This window comes from Carettochelys insculpta, chromosome 27 (genome assembly GCF_033958435.1).
Source record: "Carettochelys insculpta isolate YL-2023 chromosome 27, ASM3395843v1, whole genome shotgun sequence".
Classification (NCBI taxonomy): Eukaryota; Metazoa; Chordata; order Testudines; family Carettochelyidae; genus Carettochelys; species Carettochelys insculpta.
The window spans coordinates 6,653,991-6,674,146 of NC_134163.1; the positions used below are offsets into that span (position 1 = coordinate 6,653,991).

Below are 20,156 nucleotides of genomic sequence, written 5' to 3' on the forward strand. Positions count from 1 at the left end.
TGCTCTGGGATTGGAGCAGCAGGTTCTGCTGGCAGTTGGATATACTACTGAAAGCTATGCTGAAATTCTCTATTTTGGGTATGACTGGGAGCATCATAGAAAAGCAAATATCATCTCTCAAATTCACTATAAAATTGCCAGAGTTGGCAGTCCTGCTCTCAGGACAATTTGCTTTGACAGCAGAAGCCAAAAACCGTGCAATTATGAACACTCAGAGCACATGACATGAAAAAGCATACACCATCCCTTTCATTTTAGATTACTGGATGGGCACTCATAAGACACTTGGAGAGACTACGGTTTTAGTGAAATGGCATCATGGATACAACACTTTGCAGAAAGTACCACCATGGAGCTTCCCACAAATCACATACAGCCAAAGACACAACACACAGTCAACCTGTGGAACTCCTCACCAGGGAACGTTGTGAAGACCAGGACTTTTAACAAGATTCAAAGAACTAGAAAAATTCATGGAGGACAGGTCCGTTATTAGCCAGGACGGGTAGGAACGGTGCTCTTGGCCTCTGTTTGCCAGAAGCTGGGAATGGGAGACAGGAGAGGGATTACTTGATGGTTTCCTGTTTTGCTCACTCCCTCTGGAGCATCTGGCACTGGCCACTCCGATGACAGGACGCTGGGCTGGATGGACCTTCGGTCTGACGCAGTGTGGCTGTTCCAGGGGCAGACTCTGCAGAAGCACCAACCCCCAACCCATTCAAAAATCCCGAGTCACGTTCCACCCCAGCATGAGACGAGCTCAAAGCCGATGAGATTTCAGCCGGCACTGGGGTCTTTACTTGGGCTCGGCCTTCGGACTCCCGTGTTCACTCACGTCACGTCTCCCCGTTTTTCTCCGCGAGCCTGAGCACTACAAACCCCAAACGAGAAATTACCACAGCCAAGGCCGCAGCCGCCCCCAGGCCCCTGAACCCCCAACCCACCCTGGTCCCCCGACCCTGGTCTGACCCCCTCAGTCCCCTCCTGCTCCTACAACCCCCGCCAGGCCCCCAACGCTGAACCCCCGCCAGGCCCCAAGCCACCCCGGCTTCCCAAGCCCCTCCTGCCCCGCCAGGCCCAGCCCTGCAGCCTCTCTGATCCCCCGCCCCCATCCCCAAACTCCAGCCAGACCCCTCCCCTTCCCCCGGAAAGGTCCCCGCCTGCCCCCGGAAAGACTTGAACTGGAAGCTCCGCCTCCAGGCCTCGGCGTTGCTACGGGCAACGAGCGCCGCTCCCCCTTCCTGTAATGATTCGAACGGGGCGAGCGCAGGGAGCTCCCGTGATGCCCCGCGAGGGGAGGGGCGGAGCCGCGGGCAGCGCAGGGGCAGGGCTGGAGCGGCCGCCATATTGGGCAGCACCGAGGGCTGAGGCCGGCGGAGAGTGACAGGAGGAGGCGGAGCAGGAGCCGGGCCGGTGAGGGGCTGTGTGCGGCCGTGTCTGGGAAGGGGGCTCAGCCTGAGGGGTCCGGGGGATCTGACCTGCGGGGGGGCGGCGGGACCCGGGTCCCTTTGGGTGGCGGGGTGGGGGGGCGCTCTGGCCTCGGGGGACTCGTGGCACCTTTGGGTGGCGGGGGGGCTCTGGCCTCGGGGGACCCGGGCCCCTTTCCATGGGTGGCTCTGGGCTCAGGGAGTGGAGGGAGCAGGACTCTGATCTATGGGGTGCAAAGGGGGGTTGGGTCTGGCTTGGCGCATCTCCCCACTTACACCACGGTTCAGCCTGGGGGCAGCTCGGGGTCCCCTGGAATGTCTGTAAGGGGAGTGAGCGGGTGGGGTCCCAGTAAACATGGTGCGAGGGGTCTCCTGGATTCCTTTTGAGAGGCCTGGCCAGCCCTGCTTTGGTGCCGACTCTGGACACTGGCTGCTAGATATGCACCGGGCCTCTGTTCAGGATGGCTTTACGCAAACCTGCTCCGACAGAGCTAATGCAGGGATATCTAGTCCTTTGGGGGGTATTAGAAGAATTCAGATGGATCCTTGAGTAGATGTATGGTTCACCTATGTTTCTATATGGTTTCTCCACGTATATATACATCTAAACCAAAACAAAGAGGATAGATTTATTTTGAGGCCTCCCTACCTAGCCAATGTACTTCAACCGGACTTGGAAAACCTCTGTTAGAAATGAGAGGATAATTCAGTTTCTGTGGCCCCTTTTGATTCTTGGTTCATTGTCAGAACTGCTGACAGTGGTGATAATTGTGATGCTGGTGTTCGTGATATGAACATTTGTCAACAGAGGACGAGACCAAGATTAAGTTTCTGTAAGCCCCTTAACAGCTATCAGAAGGCAAGAACATGGTGTCATTAGTCTGTTATGCTGTATATCAGGGATCTCAGACTCCATTTACCCTAGGGCCAGTGCCAGTCCTCAAATCCTAGTCGCTTGGGGGGGGTACAGCTTATCCCGCTGGGTGCCCCCTGCGCATCACTCAGCAGCAGAAAGCAGAGCACTCGAGCACCAGTCTACTGTGCTCCTGGCCTGGGAGATGGAAGCAGAGTGGAGCAGGGTTCTGCATTGCTCTGGTTCCCCTCATCTTTGGCCACTACAGGGAGTGAGGGGATCGGGGGGGTTGACCCCTGCACCAGGCCCTCTGGTAATCCCCAAGTCTGTGTTGCGGGGAAGGGCTTGGAGGGGGAGGGGATAGTTGTAACTGGAGGAGTGCAGAGCAGATGTGGGTTTGGGGGAAGGGTACAAATATCTCTTCCCCCACACCTCCAAAGGCTACAGCAACTCTTGTGCTGGCAGTCACCTGAGTAGAGTTGTGGAACTTCTCGGGCTGTAGATGGCCCATGGACCCTCAGTTTGAGACCTCTGCTATATATAAAGAAGTGACCCAGAGGTAAAAGGCTCTAGTCTATAGCTTTTCCAGACTGAAGAGGAATTCTGTAAGCTTGACAGCTTGCTTTTTTCACCAGCAGAAGATACTGCCTTACTCACCTGCTCTTTATAGCTTATTGTCAATCTTCTTTCTAACCATTTTCCCACCTTCGTTTAAGTTTAGAATGTTGGTTTTATTTATTTAGGAGGTGGTGCACATATTTTCCAATTCATGGGGCTAGAAGTCCTAACCTCATCTTTTCTTTTACAGTGGAGGGGAGTGTTCCTTTGGAATAGACATTAAAACTAAATGAAACCTCTTAGATAACTTTGGTGGAATCTGACAGATCCCCACTATTATCATTTTATTGCTTAAATTAATTTTACTTCATTTGTAGCTCTCTGATGGCACTATGCTCTCTGTCCTGGGGAAAAGTGCTGAGTCTTATTGGAATAATGTGTTTAATGTTCGTGGCACAGAGCTTCCTGCTGTGCACTGAAAGTAATTCCCAGTTTCTCCTGTTTAAAATTGTGTTTTGTGTACAAATAGAATTATGTAATGCTGTTGACTGGGGCTGCTGCATTTATGTAAGTGCTGTGGTGTATTATTTTTATTTATGAATGGAACCTGAATTGCATTCCAAGTAGTTAAAGCATCAGGTGTGTTGATCAGTCGTGGGCTAGAACATTCATGGGGGAGAAGCTGGTGGCCCTGCACTCAGCAACTCTTCCCCCAGAGCTTTTGGAGTCCCACAGATAGCTCATTTGTGGTGCTCTGGCTCATGGAAGATGAGGAGGAGTGTTGTGGGGGTCACTTGGGGCAAGCAGCAGGGTGGCTACAGAGCCTGGTGGCCATGGGCCGGGAGTGCACCTAGCCCCATAGCCAATGGGCTGTGCCTCTAGTTGCAGGACTCTACAGCCATCTTGCCTCTTTCCTCAAGTGATAGGGGAAGGGATAGCTCAGTGGTTTGAGCATTGGCCTTGTAAACCTCAGGTTTTGGGGTGAAGGATAGCTCAGTGGTTTGAGCACTGGCCTGCTAAACTTGGGGTTATGAGTTCAATCTTTGTGGAGGCCGATTAGGGCAGATAGATGTCAGGGATGGTGCTTGGCCCTGCCAAGAGGGCAGAGGACTGGACTAGATGACCTCCAGAGGTCCCTTCCAGTTCTAGGAGACGTGTATGATGTGTGATCCCTGTGCACACCCACAAGTCCTGCTTGGTCAATGCCTGCCCCTCTGTGGCTGTTTGAGCAGGCCACACACTGGCAGCCGCAGAGGGGCAGGCACTGACCGATAAGGGACTGCGGGGGCAAGAGTGCAACCCCATGGGAGCCTACAGAGCTCTGCGGCCACAGGGTGCTCCTGCCACCCACCCTCCGTCAGATGTGGGGCGGCACTTCTGGCACCTAGCTGTGCAGCTCCTCTGTCTCCCTGCCCCTTTCTCCAAGTGCCCCTACCTCTACTCCCTGCTCAGTCAATGCCAGATGCTCTGCTGCTGCCAAAGTGGAGCCCCATAGCTAGTGGCAGCATAGGGGTCAGTATTTATCTCCTCTAATCTGGCAAATTCCCTGGATTAGGACTGGTCAGGTCCTGAAGATGCTGGACCGGGGAGGTTCAATCTGTACATGCAGTTATGAATTTTCCATTGAATAAATGGATTGTTCTATTTACTGTAGAACAGGTTCAGGCAAAATATGGCATGTGGGCCACGCCGGACCTGCCAATCCACTGAGGGAGTCTCAGCAGCTCCGTGCTCTGCACTGAGAAAACCAGTGGCCGTGAGGCTCTGTGAATGCTGCAAGCCCAGGGATTTGGGGAGAGGCTTGTCATGCTGTGCCTGGGCCCAGCAGAATCTTGCAGCTCCCATTGGCCAGTTTCCTGGGTTCACAGCGTTCAGTTCGGAGCAGTACACGTGGTCTCTGCAGCTGCTCTGAGCACATGGGAGCATGGAAAGCAGGGGAACCTGCTGGGCTGCTGACTGGAAGACACCCAGGTAAGTGTCTCCTAGCCAGAGTCTGCCTCTGCCACCCTTCCTGCATCCCTCACATAACCCAAACCCTCTGCACTCATATTTCCTCCCAGACCAGTACCCAGATCTCCTGCTTCTGGTTACAATCCCCTCCTGCACACCTCCTCCAGGCTAGAAGCCTCTCCAGCATCCATACCCCCTCTTAGACCTTGTATCCTAATAGTGTGCCCCAGATCACAGCCCCCTCTTCCATCCAAACTCCCTCTCAGACTCTGCACCCTCTCCTGCACCCCCGACCCTTCCCCCAGGTTCCCTCCTCTACCCTACCTCCATCTGAACCTGCGGTCCTTGACTACTTAACAAAATCTTGGATTGGCCCCCAGCAAAAAATATTGCCCACCCCTGCTATGGAACCCCTCCGGGTTATGAACATCTCGGGAATTAAGGTTGTGTGTAACTAAGAAATGTTCTTAAGTCTGAACACAATGTTATAGTCTTTTAAAAGTTTACAACTGATCATTGACTTAATACAGCTTTGAAACTTTCCTGTGCAGAAGAAAAATGCTGCTTTTAATCATCTTCATTTAAACAAAACAATCAGAGAAGCAGTTTCTTTACCTTGTCTAATCATTTTTAATATTTTTGTGTTATTTTTCATTGTTTACATTTTAGACTGTACAGTACAGTATTTGAATGAGGTTTTTGATCTCTGCTGCCTGATTCCATACTTGAGTTCCAAATGAGGTGTGTGGTTGACTGGTCAGTTTTAACTCTGGTGCTCATACCTCTGAGGTTCTTCAGTGTTTGGTAGTCTGTGACTAAAAAGGAACTACATCAGAGGCTTCAGTTTTTATTCAGTTTGTGTCGTTACTCACAACATTTTGATTTCCTTTTTTTTCTGTCCAGTGTCTTGAACAAAATGTGTTTGTGTGGGAGTCAAGTTCGTTTCATAGTGGATAGGTGTCAAGATCAGTAAAGTATCGGAGGGGAAGCTGTGTTAGTCTGGATCTGTAACAGCAACGAAGGGTCCTGTGGCACCTTATAGACTAACAGAAAAGTTTTGAGCATGAGCTTTCGTGAGCACAGACTCACTTCATCAGATGCTCAGTCAGCAAGGGTGAGGCTTACTACCAGCAGTTGATCTGGAGGTGTGAACACCAAGGGAGGGGAAGCTGCTTTTGTATTTAGCCAGCCATTCACAGTCTTTGTTTAAGCCTGAGCTGAGGGCGTTGAATTTGCAGATGAATTGTAGCTCAGAAATTTCTCTTTGGAGTCTGGTCCTGAAATTTCTTTGCTGCAGGATAGCTACTTTTAAGTCTGCTACTGTGTGGCCTGGGAGATTGAAGTGCTCTCCTACGGGTTTTTGTATATTGCCATTTCTGCTATCTGATTTGTGTGCATTTATTCTTTTACGTAGAGACTGTCCAGTTTGTCTGATGTATATAGCAGAGGGGCATTGCTGGCACATGATGGCATAAATTATATTGGTAGCTGTGCAGCTGAATGAGCCCACGATGGTGTGGCTGATCTGGATAGGTCCTGTAATGGTGTTGCTGGTGTAGATATGTGTATATCAGTAAAAAGCATTTGCCATCCTGTTTGGTCTCTCACTTCTTATGCTGTCAGTCTCAACAAAGCCAAAGGTTGAAGGAATGTAGAAAATGCTCTGTAGAGGGACAATGATGAAGCAGCACAAGAGACACTTGGAATGTCGTTCCCTATGTTGTATCTCTTTTATGGATAAATAGGACTCAATACTTGCACCATGGTGGAAAGGGAAAAGTTAGATTCAAATCAGAATTCCTGAAGTTAAACTTCTGTCCCCTCAGTGTCACATACCAGTTCATATGGGCTGAGTTTCCTTGTTACGGTAGACTCCCAACTTAAGCGGGGGTTGCGTTTTTGCAACCCCTGTATAAGTCAAATTTCCCATGCAACTCAGCTGAGGGGGGGGGACCAGGAAACTGAGGACACCAGCACTGTTGAGTTTCCTGGCTCTTGGGAGTGGAGGTGAGCTGGGGATCAGGTGGCAGCCTGCCTCCTCTCGGCTTGTGGGACAGTTTCCTGGCTCCTCCCAGCAGAGGGAAGCCAGGAACCAGGGCTGCCACCTAGTTCCCAGCTCCCTGCCACTCTGGGAGCCAGGTTTGACTTCTCCCCGGCTTTCCCCAGCTGGGGAATGCCATGAAGAAGCTGGAGCAGCGCAGCTGTCTTTCTCCTTGGCTTTCCCCAGCTGGGAGAGCCAGCCACAGCAGCGCTGCTTCTCCCAGCTGGGGGAAACTTCTCCCGAAGTGCAACTCAATGTCACGCATTTTGGGGGTTTACTGTACTTTGTGCAATCCCTTGTGGAAAGTACCCAGTTACAAAGGCAGGCAAGAGGATGTCTGGCCCATTAGTTGCATGGGAATGCGTGCTGAAGAAGTTGTCTTTGTATCACCAATTTTCTTAGTCAAGCACTTGCTTTCTTATGTGAATTGCAAAATAGAATTGGTCCCAATTTTACTGCTCCTTTGGTTAAAAGTCAAAACTTTGTCACAGACAAAAGGGAAGGGGCCTCCAAGTTTGATATTGTTTAGCCAAGTTGTTCTCTGCTCATTAACCCCTCTGCATTGGAAGGTTTTAATGTTCTTTTCCCTTCCCTTAATGCTTTCTTTAAGCAGGTGTAAAGCTCTTTCTGTGGGTCAATAGGCTGTTTTTTCTGTGTCAAAACTTGGGCTTGTACTAAGCTCTCATATGGGGATAGTAACAGAGAGGTAGCTGTGTTAGTCTGTACTCCAACAGAACAAAGCAGCAGAAATGTAGCACTTTAAAGACTAACAAAATGATTTATTTGGTGATGAGCTTTTGTGGGACAGACCCACTTCTTCAGATCTTCTTCACATATAAAAAAAAATCCAATGCATCAGCGAAGGGCAGACATATAGATAGTGGTAGTTTTTTAAAGTGCTTTTACACAAATGCTAGAAGTCTGTCTAATAAGATGGGTGAACTAGAGTACCTCATATCAAAGGAGGAGATTGACATAATAGACATCACAGAAACCTGGTGGAATGAGGACAATCAGTGGGACACAATCATACCGGGATATAAAATATATCGGAAAGACAGAACGGGTCGTGCGGGTGGTGGAGTGGAACTATATGTGAAAGATAATATAGACTCAAATGAAGTAAAAATCCTAAATGAATCAAATTGCTCCATAGAATCATTATGGACAGCAGTTCCTTCCTCTAATAGGACTATGGCACTAGGAATATATTATCGACCACCTAACCAGGACAGTGATAGTGATGCTGAGATGTTAAGGGAGATTAGAGAGGCTATCAAAATAAAAAAATCAGTAATAATAGGGGATTTCAATTATCCCCAGATTGACTGGGTACATATCACCTCAGGACGGGATTCAGAGATAAAATTTCTCGATGCCTTAAATGACTTCTTCTTGGAGCAGCTGGTACAGGAACCCACCAGGGGAGAGGCAATTCTCGATCTAGTACTGACTGGAACGCAGGATCTGGTCCAAGAAGTAACTGTTACTGGACCACTTGGAAATAGTGATCATAATATAATAATGTTTAATGTTCCTGTGTTGGGAAGAACACCGCAGCAGTCCAACACTCTGGCATTTAATTTCAAAAAGGGGAATTATACAAAAATGAGGAGGTTAGTTAAAAAGAAATTAAAAGGTAGAGTAACTAAAGTAAAATCCCTGCAGGCTGCATGGAAACTTTTCAAGGACACCATATTAGAGGCCCAACTTAAATGTATACACCAAATTAAAAAACACAGTAAGAGACCTAAAAAATAGCCACTGTGGCTTAACAACCATGTAAAAGAGGCAGTGAGAGATAAAAAGGCATCCTTTAAAAAGTGGAAGTCAAATCCTAGTAAGGAAAATAGAAAGGAACAAACACTGCCAAATTAAGTGTAAAAATGTAATAAGAAAAGCCAAAAAAGATTTTGAGGAACAGTTAGCGATAAATTCAAAAAACAATAGTAAAATGTTTTTTAAATACATTAGAAGCAGGAAGCCCGCTAAAAAAGCAATGGGACCCCGGACGATAGAGATATAAAAGGAGCAAGGAAAATAATTCCATTGCAGAGAAACTAAATTTCTTTGCTTCGGTCTTCACAGCTGAGGATATTACAGAGGTTCCCAAATCTGAGCTGTCCTTTGTAGGTGACAAATCTGAGGAACTGTCCCAGATTGAAATGTCAGAAGAGGAGGTTTTGGAACTAATTGATAAGCTAGACAGTAACAAGTCTCCAGGACCAGATGGCATTCACCCAAGTGTTCTGAAAGAACTCAAATGTGAAATTTCAGAGCTGTTAATGGTGGTTTGTAACCTATCCTTTAAATCAGCTTCGGTACCCAATGACTGGAAGACAGCTAATATAACGCCAATGTTTAAAAAGGGCTCTAGAGGAGACCCTGGCAATTACAGACCGGTAAGTCTAACGTCAGTACCGGGCAAATTAGTAGAAACAATAGTAAAGAATAAAATTGTCAGACACGTAGAAGAACATGATTTGTTGGGCAAAAGTCAGCATGGCTTCTGTAGAGGGAAGCCGTGTCTTACTAGAGTTCTTTGAAGGGGTTAACAAACATGCAGACAGGGGGGATCCAGTGGACATAATATACTTAGATTTCCAGAAAGCCTTTGACAAGGTCCCTCACCAAAGGCTCTTATGTAAATTAGGTGGTCATGGGATAGGAGGAAAGATCCTTTCATGGATTGGAAACTGGTTAAAAGACAGGAAACAAAGGGTTGGAATAAATGGTAAATTTTCACAATGGAGGAGGGTAACTAGTGGTGTTCCCCAAGGGTCAGTCCTGGGACCAATCCTGTTCAACTTGTTCATCAGTGATCTAGAGAAAGGGGTAAGGAGTGAGGTGGCAAAGTTTGCAGTGATACCAAGCTGTTCAGGATAGTCAAAGCCAAAGTAGATTGTGAAGAACTTCAAAAAGATCTCAGCAAACTGAGTGATTGGGCAGCAAAACGGCAAATGAAATTTAATGTGGGTAAGTGTAAAGTAATGCACATTGGGGAAAAATAACCCCAATTATACATACAATGTGATGGGGGCAAATTTAGATACAACCGATCAGAAAAGGGATCTTGGAATTATAATGGATGGTTCTCTGAAAACATCCACGCAGTGTGCAGCGGCAGTCAGTAAAGCAAATAGGATGTTAGGAATTATTAAAAAAGGGATAGAGAATAAGACGAAGAATATCATACTTCCCCCTATATAAAACTATGGTACGCCCACATCTTGAGTACTGCGTGCAGATGTGGTCTCCTCACCTCAAAAAAGATATACTGGCATTAGAAAAAGTTCAGAAAAGGGCAACTAAAATGATTAAGGGTTTGGAAAGGGTCCTATACGAGTAGAGGCAAGAGAGACTGGGAGTTTTGAGTCTAGAAAAGAGGAGATTGAGGGGCGATATGATAGAGGTATATAAAATCACGAATGGTGTGGAGAAAGTGAATATTGAAAAGTTATGTACTTGTTCCTATAATGTAAGAACTAGAGGACACCAAATTAAATTGATGGGTAGTAGGTTCAAAACTAATAAAAGAAAATTTTTCTTCGCACAGTGCACAGTCAACCTGTGGAACTCCTTGCCGAAGGAGGCTGTGAAGGCCAGCACTCTAACAGAGTTTAAAAAAGAGCTTGATAAATTTTTGGAGGTTAGGTCCATAAATGGCTATTAGCCAAGGGTAAAGTATGGTGCCCCTAGCCTTTAGTCAAAGGCTGGAGACGGATGGCAGGAGACAAATCGCTTGATCATTGTCTTCGGTTCACCTCCTCTGGGGCACCTGGCCCTGGCCACTGTCGGCAGATAGGATACTGGGCTGGATGGACCTTTGGTCTGACCCAGTATGGCTGTTCTTATGTTTTTATCTCATATGGGAGTGAAGACTTGCTCTTCATAACTGACTTTTCCTCAAAGTACTCTGTCCTTTGCTGATTGAAGTTACAGACCACTTGGGGGAAAAGAGAGGAAATAATCCTGGTGTCTAGACGAATACTCCTTTTTTTTTCCCCCCTTCTTCAGTAAAATGGGTTTTAATGGTTTTGTGTGAGCGATAGCAGAGACCCTAGCAGACTCCATTAGGGTAACTTTATTTTCTGAGTGAAATTCTGTTCCGAGTAGGGTTTTTTGTTTTGTTTAGATGTTGTTAACTTCTTTGTGCTGTAGGGATTTATTCGAAAGGAAGTGTGTTAGTGTTCGGCATGTAATTCTTGAGGTATAAAGCCTTCTTCAAATATGACAATTTTTCATCATTTCCTAAAGGTAGTTGAACTCTGGATTAGGCTGAACGCCTTTTATAAACTTGTTCCACAGTCACATCATCCTGACTGAAAATATTTCATCCCCAGATCTCACTCAGCTTCCTCCCTCACTTTGTGAGACCTGCATTGTCCTAGTGCAGTGTTTCCCGAATGGCTTTCTGTGGAATCCAGGGGTTCCACAAAGTGAAAATAAGGGTCCTGTGAGAAAAATCCTCTGTGGCTCCCTGCCCTACTGCCGCTGAAACAGTAGAAGTACATTTAATTGGTTTAATGGATGGCAGGGTGACGGGGGGAATCTGGCTGTTTAAACCAACTGAATTTAGCTTCATTATTTCACCGGTGGCAGGGCAGGGAGCCGCAGAGAGCCCCTCGCTCGCCTGGATACCCAAGTGGCTACACCCCTCTGGTGAGCATGGCTTGGCTTATCCCCCACCAGTGGAACACCTCCAACACCAGCCTTTCTTCTGCTGAGCGTGCATGGCTACCCACCACAGGGTCCCCAGCCAGCACCACAGATGCGTTAGTCCTGGGGGCTGGTATGAGTCTGAGATGAGTTAAGCCAGGGGATCGGGGATCCGCTTTGGGGCTGAGAGGAGTTAAGCCTGGGGATGGCGGGGCGGATTTGGAGGCTGAGGATTGAGACGCGTAAAGCCAGGAGATGGAGGAGTGGGCTTGGCAGTCAGGGGACGTAGAGCCTGGGAATGAGGTTCTGCAAAACTCTTGTGTTTAAAAAGGTTCCATGGCCAAATAAAATTGGGCAACGCAGTCCTAGGTGAGCACAGCTATCACAATGGTTCATAGACTGTGTTAGGTCTTAACTTTTCTTGGAGTGTGACTCTATTAAACTTTGGTTCCTAATTTTCAAAGCAATTAAACTGTCATACCTCAGACATGCTGCTACTGAAAGCAACACCTTTCACTAGGATAATGGTGTCTAGACTGGGTTTCTGGGCTCTCACAGTCGTGGAGAGTAAGATTACTATATTATGAACCTAATGCAATGCTTTATATCATTCTCATTGACTTACAATTCATGCTGTTGAGTGTTGAGTTTTTTAAAGTTTTTGGTGTATTCTGTTTGGCAAACGGACTTGTTTTTAGAAGTAAGTGATATGGTTCTATGATCAAAAATACCTTCCCTGGGATAGTTTTTGTTTATTTGAGTTACAAGTTGAGCACTGTAAATTGGGACATAACTGATTCAAACAGCATTGGTTGGTTTAAAGTTTAACCATATTGATACAGGAAAGCTGGGAGGTAGGTTACATTCTCTGGCCATTCCCATTTGTATTAAAACGGCTTTATCTCAGTCTATGTTTTTGGGCTGCTTGAGGCAAAGAATAATCACACTGCACCCCGTCCGCAGGCAGGAGTGACTCTTACTCAGCAGGTAGAATAGGAAGTTTATTAGGCGACAGAGGCCCAGTTTCTCATGGAAGAGTCAGTGCAGCAAACAGAGAAAGTCATTCCAACCCGTCCTCGGGAGAGGAGCCCGAGGGGTGCCCCTCTGGGGTGTAGCTCCCCCCTCGCCTGGCTGGCTGCCTTCCAGCTCTCTCTCCCCCCAGCTTCTAACTGCTGCCTCCGATTCAAACCCAGCTCAGCTCCTCCCTTCTCTTTGTTCAGGGCAGAGGTGTTACCTGCCAGCCTAGGTTATAGCCCCAAGGTCATCCTTAGCCGCTGGGAGCTGCTCTGCTTGTCTCACGCACATCCAGCCTGAGTCTCACACATGCACTCCCCCCACTCCATCACAGTCACAACATCCCCAAATGAAAACCTTCATCTTACAGTGATTAACTGAAATTGAATTTTCTGGAAAACTGCAACACCTCAATCTGTATGTGTTGTTTTGCCAATGTATATCTTACACAAACAGGATTTCCAGTGTTTGCTTTAGTCAGGATTTAACCTGCGGCTTGAGCTACAACTGGCAAGTTTTGATGAGGAAGAGGGCTGTTTGTCGTAGAAACTGCAGGAGCATTCACACCACAGTGCAACTTTTGTCATGACAAAAAGGTCTGTTTTTGACAACAAATATCCAGCTTCACAAGGGACTTTCGCCCTCTCTGCGTTAAACATTCAGTGTGAACACCTAAAGGCCCCTTTTCAAAAGAACACGTAGCATGGCCACACACAAAATGTGCTCTTTTAATCTGAAATCGAAAGAATGCAGCTCACCTTCCAGAAGCCCTCTTCCGTTCCCAGATGAGGAAGAGCGTCACCTTTCAAAAGCTTCTTTCCAAAAAAAAAAAAGTGTAGAGGCCCTGCGGGTCCTTCTCTCGAAAGAGCAGGCCTCTTGGCACCAGATTTTTCGACCCCTGGCTCATTCTTTCAAAGGAGTGAGGGGGGCTGTGTGGACACTTTCTATCAAAAGAGCAGATCAGTCTTTCAATCTGCTTTCTTGTCTGTGGACGCACCTTTTTGAAAGATCTTCTGAAAGATCATCTTTTGAAAGATTGCTGTAGTGTACATGTGACTAGTGTGTCTGGCAGCTGGGAACTGTTCTGTACTGCTAATGGATGTAGTCAATCTGAGCAATCATTTTCCAGGGAGCAGGAAGCAGTGGATGAGGTGTAGACTGTGCCTTATGGAGAGCAGGGCTGAGGGCATGGAAAAGTGGGAGGCTGGCTGCGTTTCTGTGAGCCAAGCAGGATGCTGAGGCTCACCGCGATCTCAAGGGAATCCTGCAGAGAGAGGCTACTGACATTTTTGGAAGGGTACAGTAGAACCCCGAGGTATGCGCACTCACGTTGCACGAATCTTGGGTTAATGCAGCTCTGAGTGGCGGGGAGCTGGTGCCTGGCTCTGGGTTGCCTGCCACTTGGGGTTGGTTTTCCCACTTCTGTCAAGGGTGGTAAGAGTCAGGCTGCCAGCCCTGACAGGGCTGGTCAGTTTCCACTCTCCTGTGGGCTGCAGGCAGCCCAGAGCCAGATTCTGAGGTGCCCACCACTCACAGGAGACTGCACTGGTCAGTTTCCTGGCTCCCCCGAGTTATGCGAGATTTGACTTATGTAGGGTTGCACAAGAACACAACCTCCGTGTGAATTGGGGGTCTACTGTACTTATACATTTTGGCAATGCAGCTTTGTCTGCTCCTTTGTAGGACATACCATTCATCAGTCACTTGTGCAGGAACCGAACCTAGGTGGGGTGCAAGTGCAGCAGGGCAAAAGCCACAAGCCTGGAGAAGCTGTGCCCTTGTTTCCTGGCTTGCCCTGGGCAGGAGGATGTCTGCCAGGTTTAATCTACCTGTGGAGGAGTGTGGCATAATTGGAACAATGTTCCTGCAAAGGGAACTTTTCAGCTCCAGCTCTAATTTCTGTTGTCCCTGGGCACAACTGCCAGCCACTCCCTCCCCCTCATTTACCATGATTACAGTGCTTGCCTAGATGGGTTCCTTGTATCCGTTAGCAGAAAAGTGAGTGGAAACGTTGGAAAAGGGATTTGTCAATCAGTGAGTGAGTGTGGGAACAATGCTTGGAAGGGAAGCTGAGGAACAGCAAGGACAATTAGGCCTTCACAAGCCAGGCCACAGAATGCATCATCAGGGTCGTGGAGGAACAGACTGAGATACTGAAGTAGGGATGTTAATGGTTAACTGGTAAGCCGTCCCCTAGATGTCTGAGGCTTACTGGTTATCGTTACCTGGCAGGGACTGGAGCAGCTCCCTGGACATCAGCCCACCCTGTTTAATGGGTTAATTATACAGGATTTTACATCCCTATCCTGAAGTGAGCACAGAGAATCAACATGGGTTTGACCACCCCCACCTGCGGCAGATTCAAAATTCTGTGTACAGCAACCCCTCCTCTGCTCCCTTGCTCCTGTCCCTCTCTGGGAGTCCTCATTTTCCCATGCGCTGCATCTCCTCTCCCAACTTTGTTTAGGATACTTGGGCCTGCGCACATCTGGGAGTTGTAACCCTTTGCCAGCATCTCCCTTACCAGCTCTTGGAGGTGCTTTATTGTGTGTCCAAGGTGCGGGCTTTAAGGAGTCATGTTCCTGGTTAGATGTTGCATGTGGGGGGAGGTTGTTTACAGACTGAAAGCAACTAGCAGAGCTTCATTTCAGTGTCCCTCATTTTTAAAGTGCACCCTCAAAGTCTCCCTGATGTTAACAGCAGCACTTTGTGCTCCTCTGTCAGCTCTAGTGTCTGGCTGGTCAAATTCTGCAGCCAAGTGCTGAGCCACAGTGCTCGACCCCGATCAAACAATTCCTCCTTACTTTCACATAAAGTATGCAAAGTGCAACACGCTGCAATAGCAATGGAAGTATTGTCCCACGGGAGGTCTCATCTGCCATAGAGACACCCCCTTCTTGCCTTTGAGCTTCCAAAGGCTCATTCAACCACCAGGCAGCACCTGTTCGCCTTGTTAAAATGCTCTTCACCGCTGTCTTCATGCCCCATGTACTGTTCCTTGAGCCAGGGAGCACAGCTGGCATTTCCACATCCCTCCAAGCCCCCAGTCTTGTGGTCTGGAAAGTCTCTCCCTGCAGCTTTCTGTACACCCCAGTATTCCTGAAGACGTGTGCATCAATCACCTTTCCAGATCACTCCCCTTTGATGTCTGTGAAATGCCGATTATGAGCCACGTGCACGTGCTGCTCCTCTGAGAACTATCCCTTCCTGTGTATCCAATGGCAAGGTAGGCTGGTGCTAAAACTGGCATGTGTGCCATCTGTTGCTCCTCCACAGTTGGGAAATGCTGTGTCCCCAAAGCCAGCCACTGTAACGCACGTTTCCCAGAGTCACAGTCCTGCAGAGGGGAACTTGATTTTTTGCCCTGCACTCTTACAGTGGCGCAGCACCAACCATAGAATTCCCAACTTCAGACTGACTTGCAGCTGACTGGTAGCAACTGGGTGTTGCCCGATTTCAAACAGCAATTGCCACACACTTCTCAGCTGAGAGGCAGCTCTCATTCTGGTGTCCTTGTGCTGCAGTTTGGGTGCCAGCACAGCTGTCAGCTCCAGCAGGGTTGCTTTGCACATCCTGAAGTTCCGTAAGCCGCTGCTCTTCATTCTACAGCTGCACGGGCAATGTGGTCTCACCAATCAGTGCTGGTTTCCTTCATCCAAAAGTCGCTTTACCCTGTACAGCTGCTCTGTGACTGCCAAGTGCAGTAACAGGCTGCTGCTGTTCCTATCATCCGCACTATCGGGCTCCCTGGAGTCGTCTTCCTCCGTCAGTAATTTCAAGATGATCTCTTCTGCCATGTGTGAGGTCCTCACCACAGTTAACAACAGTGTTTTAAGAGAAGTGCAGGATCCGTTCTTTCTCACTGCAGATGCTGGAGTGTGCAGCAGAGTGGCAGATGGAGGAAGACAGCCTGAAAAGTGCAGGAAGTCCCTGAACAAAGTGGTGCCTGATGGGACATTCTTCACAGTCCCAAGATGCACCACACTCTGTTCTACTGTCCCACAACATCTAGCGACAGATGGAATTGCCAGGCACTGTGGGATACATACCTATAGTTCATTGCTGTTGCTGTCGACCAGGAGAGCTAAAGATGTGGGTGCAATCTGTCAACAGAGGGTGCAAGTATAAATATGCCTTGGTGACCTTTTTTGTGACAGCTTCAGTGTGTTGACATTAGTTTCCTCAACAAAACTTGATAGTGTCGGCATACGCTAAGATGAGAGATGCTGTGTATTCCCAACAGGTTGCTGTTGCAGTTTTTTTTCATGTTGTAGTCAGAGCCCTGAAACACATCCTTTATTCGCTGGTCCGTTTAAGAAGTTACATTAGCATGATGGTGCAGCATATGAGAAAATGTGTCAGGTGAAGTCTTTACTTATCTTTTCTTGTGTTGGAAAGAAAAGGGATTTCTGTTTAAAAACCTATAATAAATGAAGCATGATCTTGTAATCTAATGGTGTAACTTCTGCAAGTAGCTGAAAACTATAAGAATGAAAATATAACTTGAACAATAGTGCTCTTTTTCAGTGTGAGGTAGCTTAATACGTTTAATTTTTGATGACATATTTGACTAAACTCTTACCAACCAAATGTAAATGATATATCTTTTGTGAAATCACGTCAGCCTGGACCTTATGACTGAAGGATACTCGGGGCATGGTTACTCTGCTGCTGCTACAGGTGTAGTGTAGATACACTCAAACAGCTTTGTAACTTGGCCAGTTTTATCAGCTTTCATTTGTTAAATCTCTGCAGGTCTGTAATGGTCAGAAGCCTAAGGGGGTGATAGCTTGTTTATTATTTAGCATTTGCCTTGAGGAAACTACAGAATGTCATTAGGTACTACTGGCAGAGGCAGGGTTGCGGGTTGCGGCAATTTACTTTCAGCTCCATTTCGTTGGGAAACGGTATCTCAATCTATAGAAGAATTTTTCTGTTGACCTAGCTGGGTCTATGCAGGTTAGGTCAAGCCAACTACTGTATTTAGGGTGTGTCATTTTTTCCTAGCAGCAGGTGGATCTAATTTTTAAGCATGCACCAGGTCTCAGTGATGACAGGGAACAATCATTCACCCAGAATTGTAGAGCTAGGTAGTATCAGCAGCCTTTAATCGTGTGATGTAATAATCCTAACCAGATAGTAATGCACTAGAGTGTGACAGAGAGGCAAATGGTCCTGTGTCTAAGCACAAGATTAGGAGTTGAGCACTCTCTCAGTTTATCAGTTCAGCCTTAAATTCTACTCCTCGATATTGGGGGAAGGGAGGAAATGGAGGGGCTTGGCACTGGGAGGTGGTGGAGCAGGCAAGGTTACAGCTTCCATGTGTAATCTGGTTGGTCATTCAGCCTCTGTGTGCTTCCCTTCATGGATTGTGGAAGAAATTGAGGGTGATGTTTGTGCATGTCTCCTGGTGGATGTGTGGTTTAATTCATTAATGTATGTAAAATGCCTTGAGCATCTAACATAGGGAATGGTACAGAAGTGACCTGTGGTTGCAGTGGGTTTGTCTATGGAGCTGTGCACCATTTGTTGACTTTCTTCCTGTTTTGTTGCAGCAGACTGACTACTGGCTCGACTTCATGAAAAGAAAGTCCTGGGACTGTTAGACTCCCCAGCCCCTCTTTCCATCATGGACCAGGATTATGAGAGACGCCTCCTGCGCCAGATCAACATCCAGAATGAAAACACGATGCCTTGTGTAAGTCTGCACATCTGCACTGTGCTTAATGATTCCCTTGGCAGCTTAGGCAAGCGCTCCTTCCCTGCATCCTGCAACAAAGAACAGACTGTATTCTGTGAGCTGCACTGTGCTTTCTCTACTGTCCTTCAGACATGCTATCTAGCTTCCTATTGGAGCTGCTTATTAGCATGGAAGGCTTTAATTATAAACTAAACCAAACCTTTCATTGAAATACTCTACTGTCAGAGGTGTTGAAATGTCCTAGGAAACAGTTGCTCAAACAGCTTTGTACCTTGGCCAGTTTTATCAGCTACCATTTGTTAAATCTCTTCAGGTCTGTAATGGTCAGAAGCCTAAGGGGGTGATAGCTTGTTTATTTAGCATTTGCCTTGAGGAAACTACAGAATGTCATTAGGTGCTACTGGGATATAGACAGGTTTTTTTTTTTTGTTTTTTCTTTTTTTTTAAATCTAGTAAATCTTCTGTATATTGGGGATAAGCCATAGGTGGATTTGAGATGCACACAGATCTTCCGGCTTTTGAGAAGTAAAAACATAATAATGGCCATAGGTGGTGAGATCAATGGTCTCTCTAGCCCAGTATCCTGTCTTATGACGCTGGCTAAGGCCAGATGCTTCAGAGAGAATAATTGAAACAGAGGCACTTGTTGAGTACTCCATCCCCAGTCATCTAGTCCTAGTATCTGGTGGTCAGAATTCTAAGGCCATATAGAACATGGGGTTACATCGCTGGCCATCTTGGCTACTAGTCATTGATGGATTCTTCCATCTGCTGATCTAATTCTTTGTTTAACCCAGTTATAGTTTTTGTTTCACAACATCTGCCGGCAGTGAGTTCCGCAGGTTAACAGCTTGTTGTGTGAAACATTTTCCTTTTTTTTCTTAAACCTTCTGTAAGCTCATTTTTTTGTCATTTGACACCGGAGATAAGTCAAGGGGTAAATTACAGTTTCTCTGCACCATTCAATATATTACAGACTTCTGTCCTACTCTCTTAGTCATCTCTTTTCTGATATAAAAAGTCAGTCTTTTTAATATTTCCTCATATGAAAGCTGTTCCATATCCTTAACCATTTTTATTCTCTGTATGTTTTCCAATTCTAAGTTTTCTTTGAGCTATGCCAACCAGAACTACACTCAGTATTCAAGGTGGGGGCATATCGTGGATTTTATTTTGTGGCACTATATTATCAATCACTTCCCTACTGGTTCCCAACATTCTCTTAGCTTTCTTGACTGCCACAGCAAATTGACTAAATGTTTTCAGAGTGGTAACAGCTATTTAAACCCCATAATTTCTTTGTATCGTTTGGACTAAGTTTTCCGGTGTATATTACTTCTCATTTATTAACATTGAATTTCACCTGCCATTTTCTTGCCCTGTCTCTCAGTTTTGAGAGATCCTTTTGCAATTCGTCATCATTCTCTTTGGACTTAACTATCTTGATTAATTTTGTGTCATCTGCAAACTTTACCACCTTTCTGATGTACTCTTTTGTCTAGACTATTTCTGAATATGGTGAACAGCACCCGATCCTAGTACATGTCTGGGGGAGACCTCTCTAATTGCTGCTCTCCCTATGAAAAGTGTGTACTTACTCCTCTCCTCGGTTTCCTATATTTTAACCAGTTACAGAGCCAGAAGGGGACATTGCCTCTTATCCCATGACTGCTTGTTTTTCTTAAGAGCCTTTGATGAGAGACCTGGTCAAAAGGCTCTCTGGAAGTCAAACAATTGGATCACATTTGTTGACATCTTTGTTTGACCCTATCAGACATCTCTAATTGGTGATTGAAGCATAATTTCCCTTTACAAAAGCCACCTAAAATATTCTTCTAAAATCCTTGAGAGACACTCTTTGGCTGCGTCTACACGTGCACGCTACTTCGAAGTAGCGGCACCAACTTCGACGTTAGGCGGCGAGACGTCGAAGTCGCTAACCTCATGAGGAGA

The 20,156-nt window shown here is 46.7% G+C and overlaps 1 protein-coding gene across 2 annotated transcripts in view; it reads left to right on the forward strand.

The window, feature by feature from the left end:
* The first annotated feature begins 1,323 nt into the window (after positions 1 to 1,323).
* FZR1 (fizzy and cell division cycle 20 related 1) overlaps positions 1,324 to 20,156 on the forward strand; it is a 43,105-nt gene continuing 24,272 nt past the window's right edge. The window contains exons 1-2 of one of the 2 annotated variants that reach the window (XM_074978482.1): positions 1,324 to 1,413; positions 18,061 to 18,200. In XM_074978482.1, the coding sequence (XP_074834583.1) occupies positions 18,132 to 18,200 (69 nt within the window). In that variant the 5' untranslated portion in view covers positions 1,324 to 1,413; positions 18,061 to 18,131. Of the gene's footprint in view, positions 1,414 to 18,057; positions 18,201 to 20,156 lie in introns of both variants that reach the window. The other variant, XM_074978481.1, reaches the window with a different exon arrangement.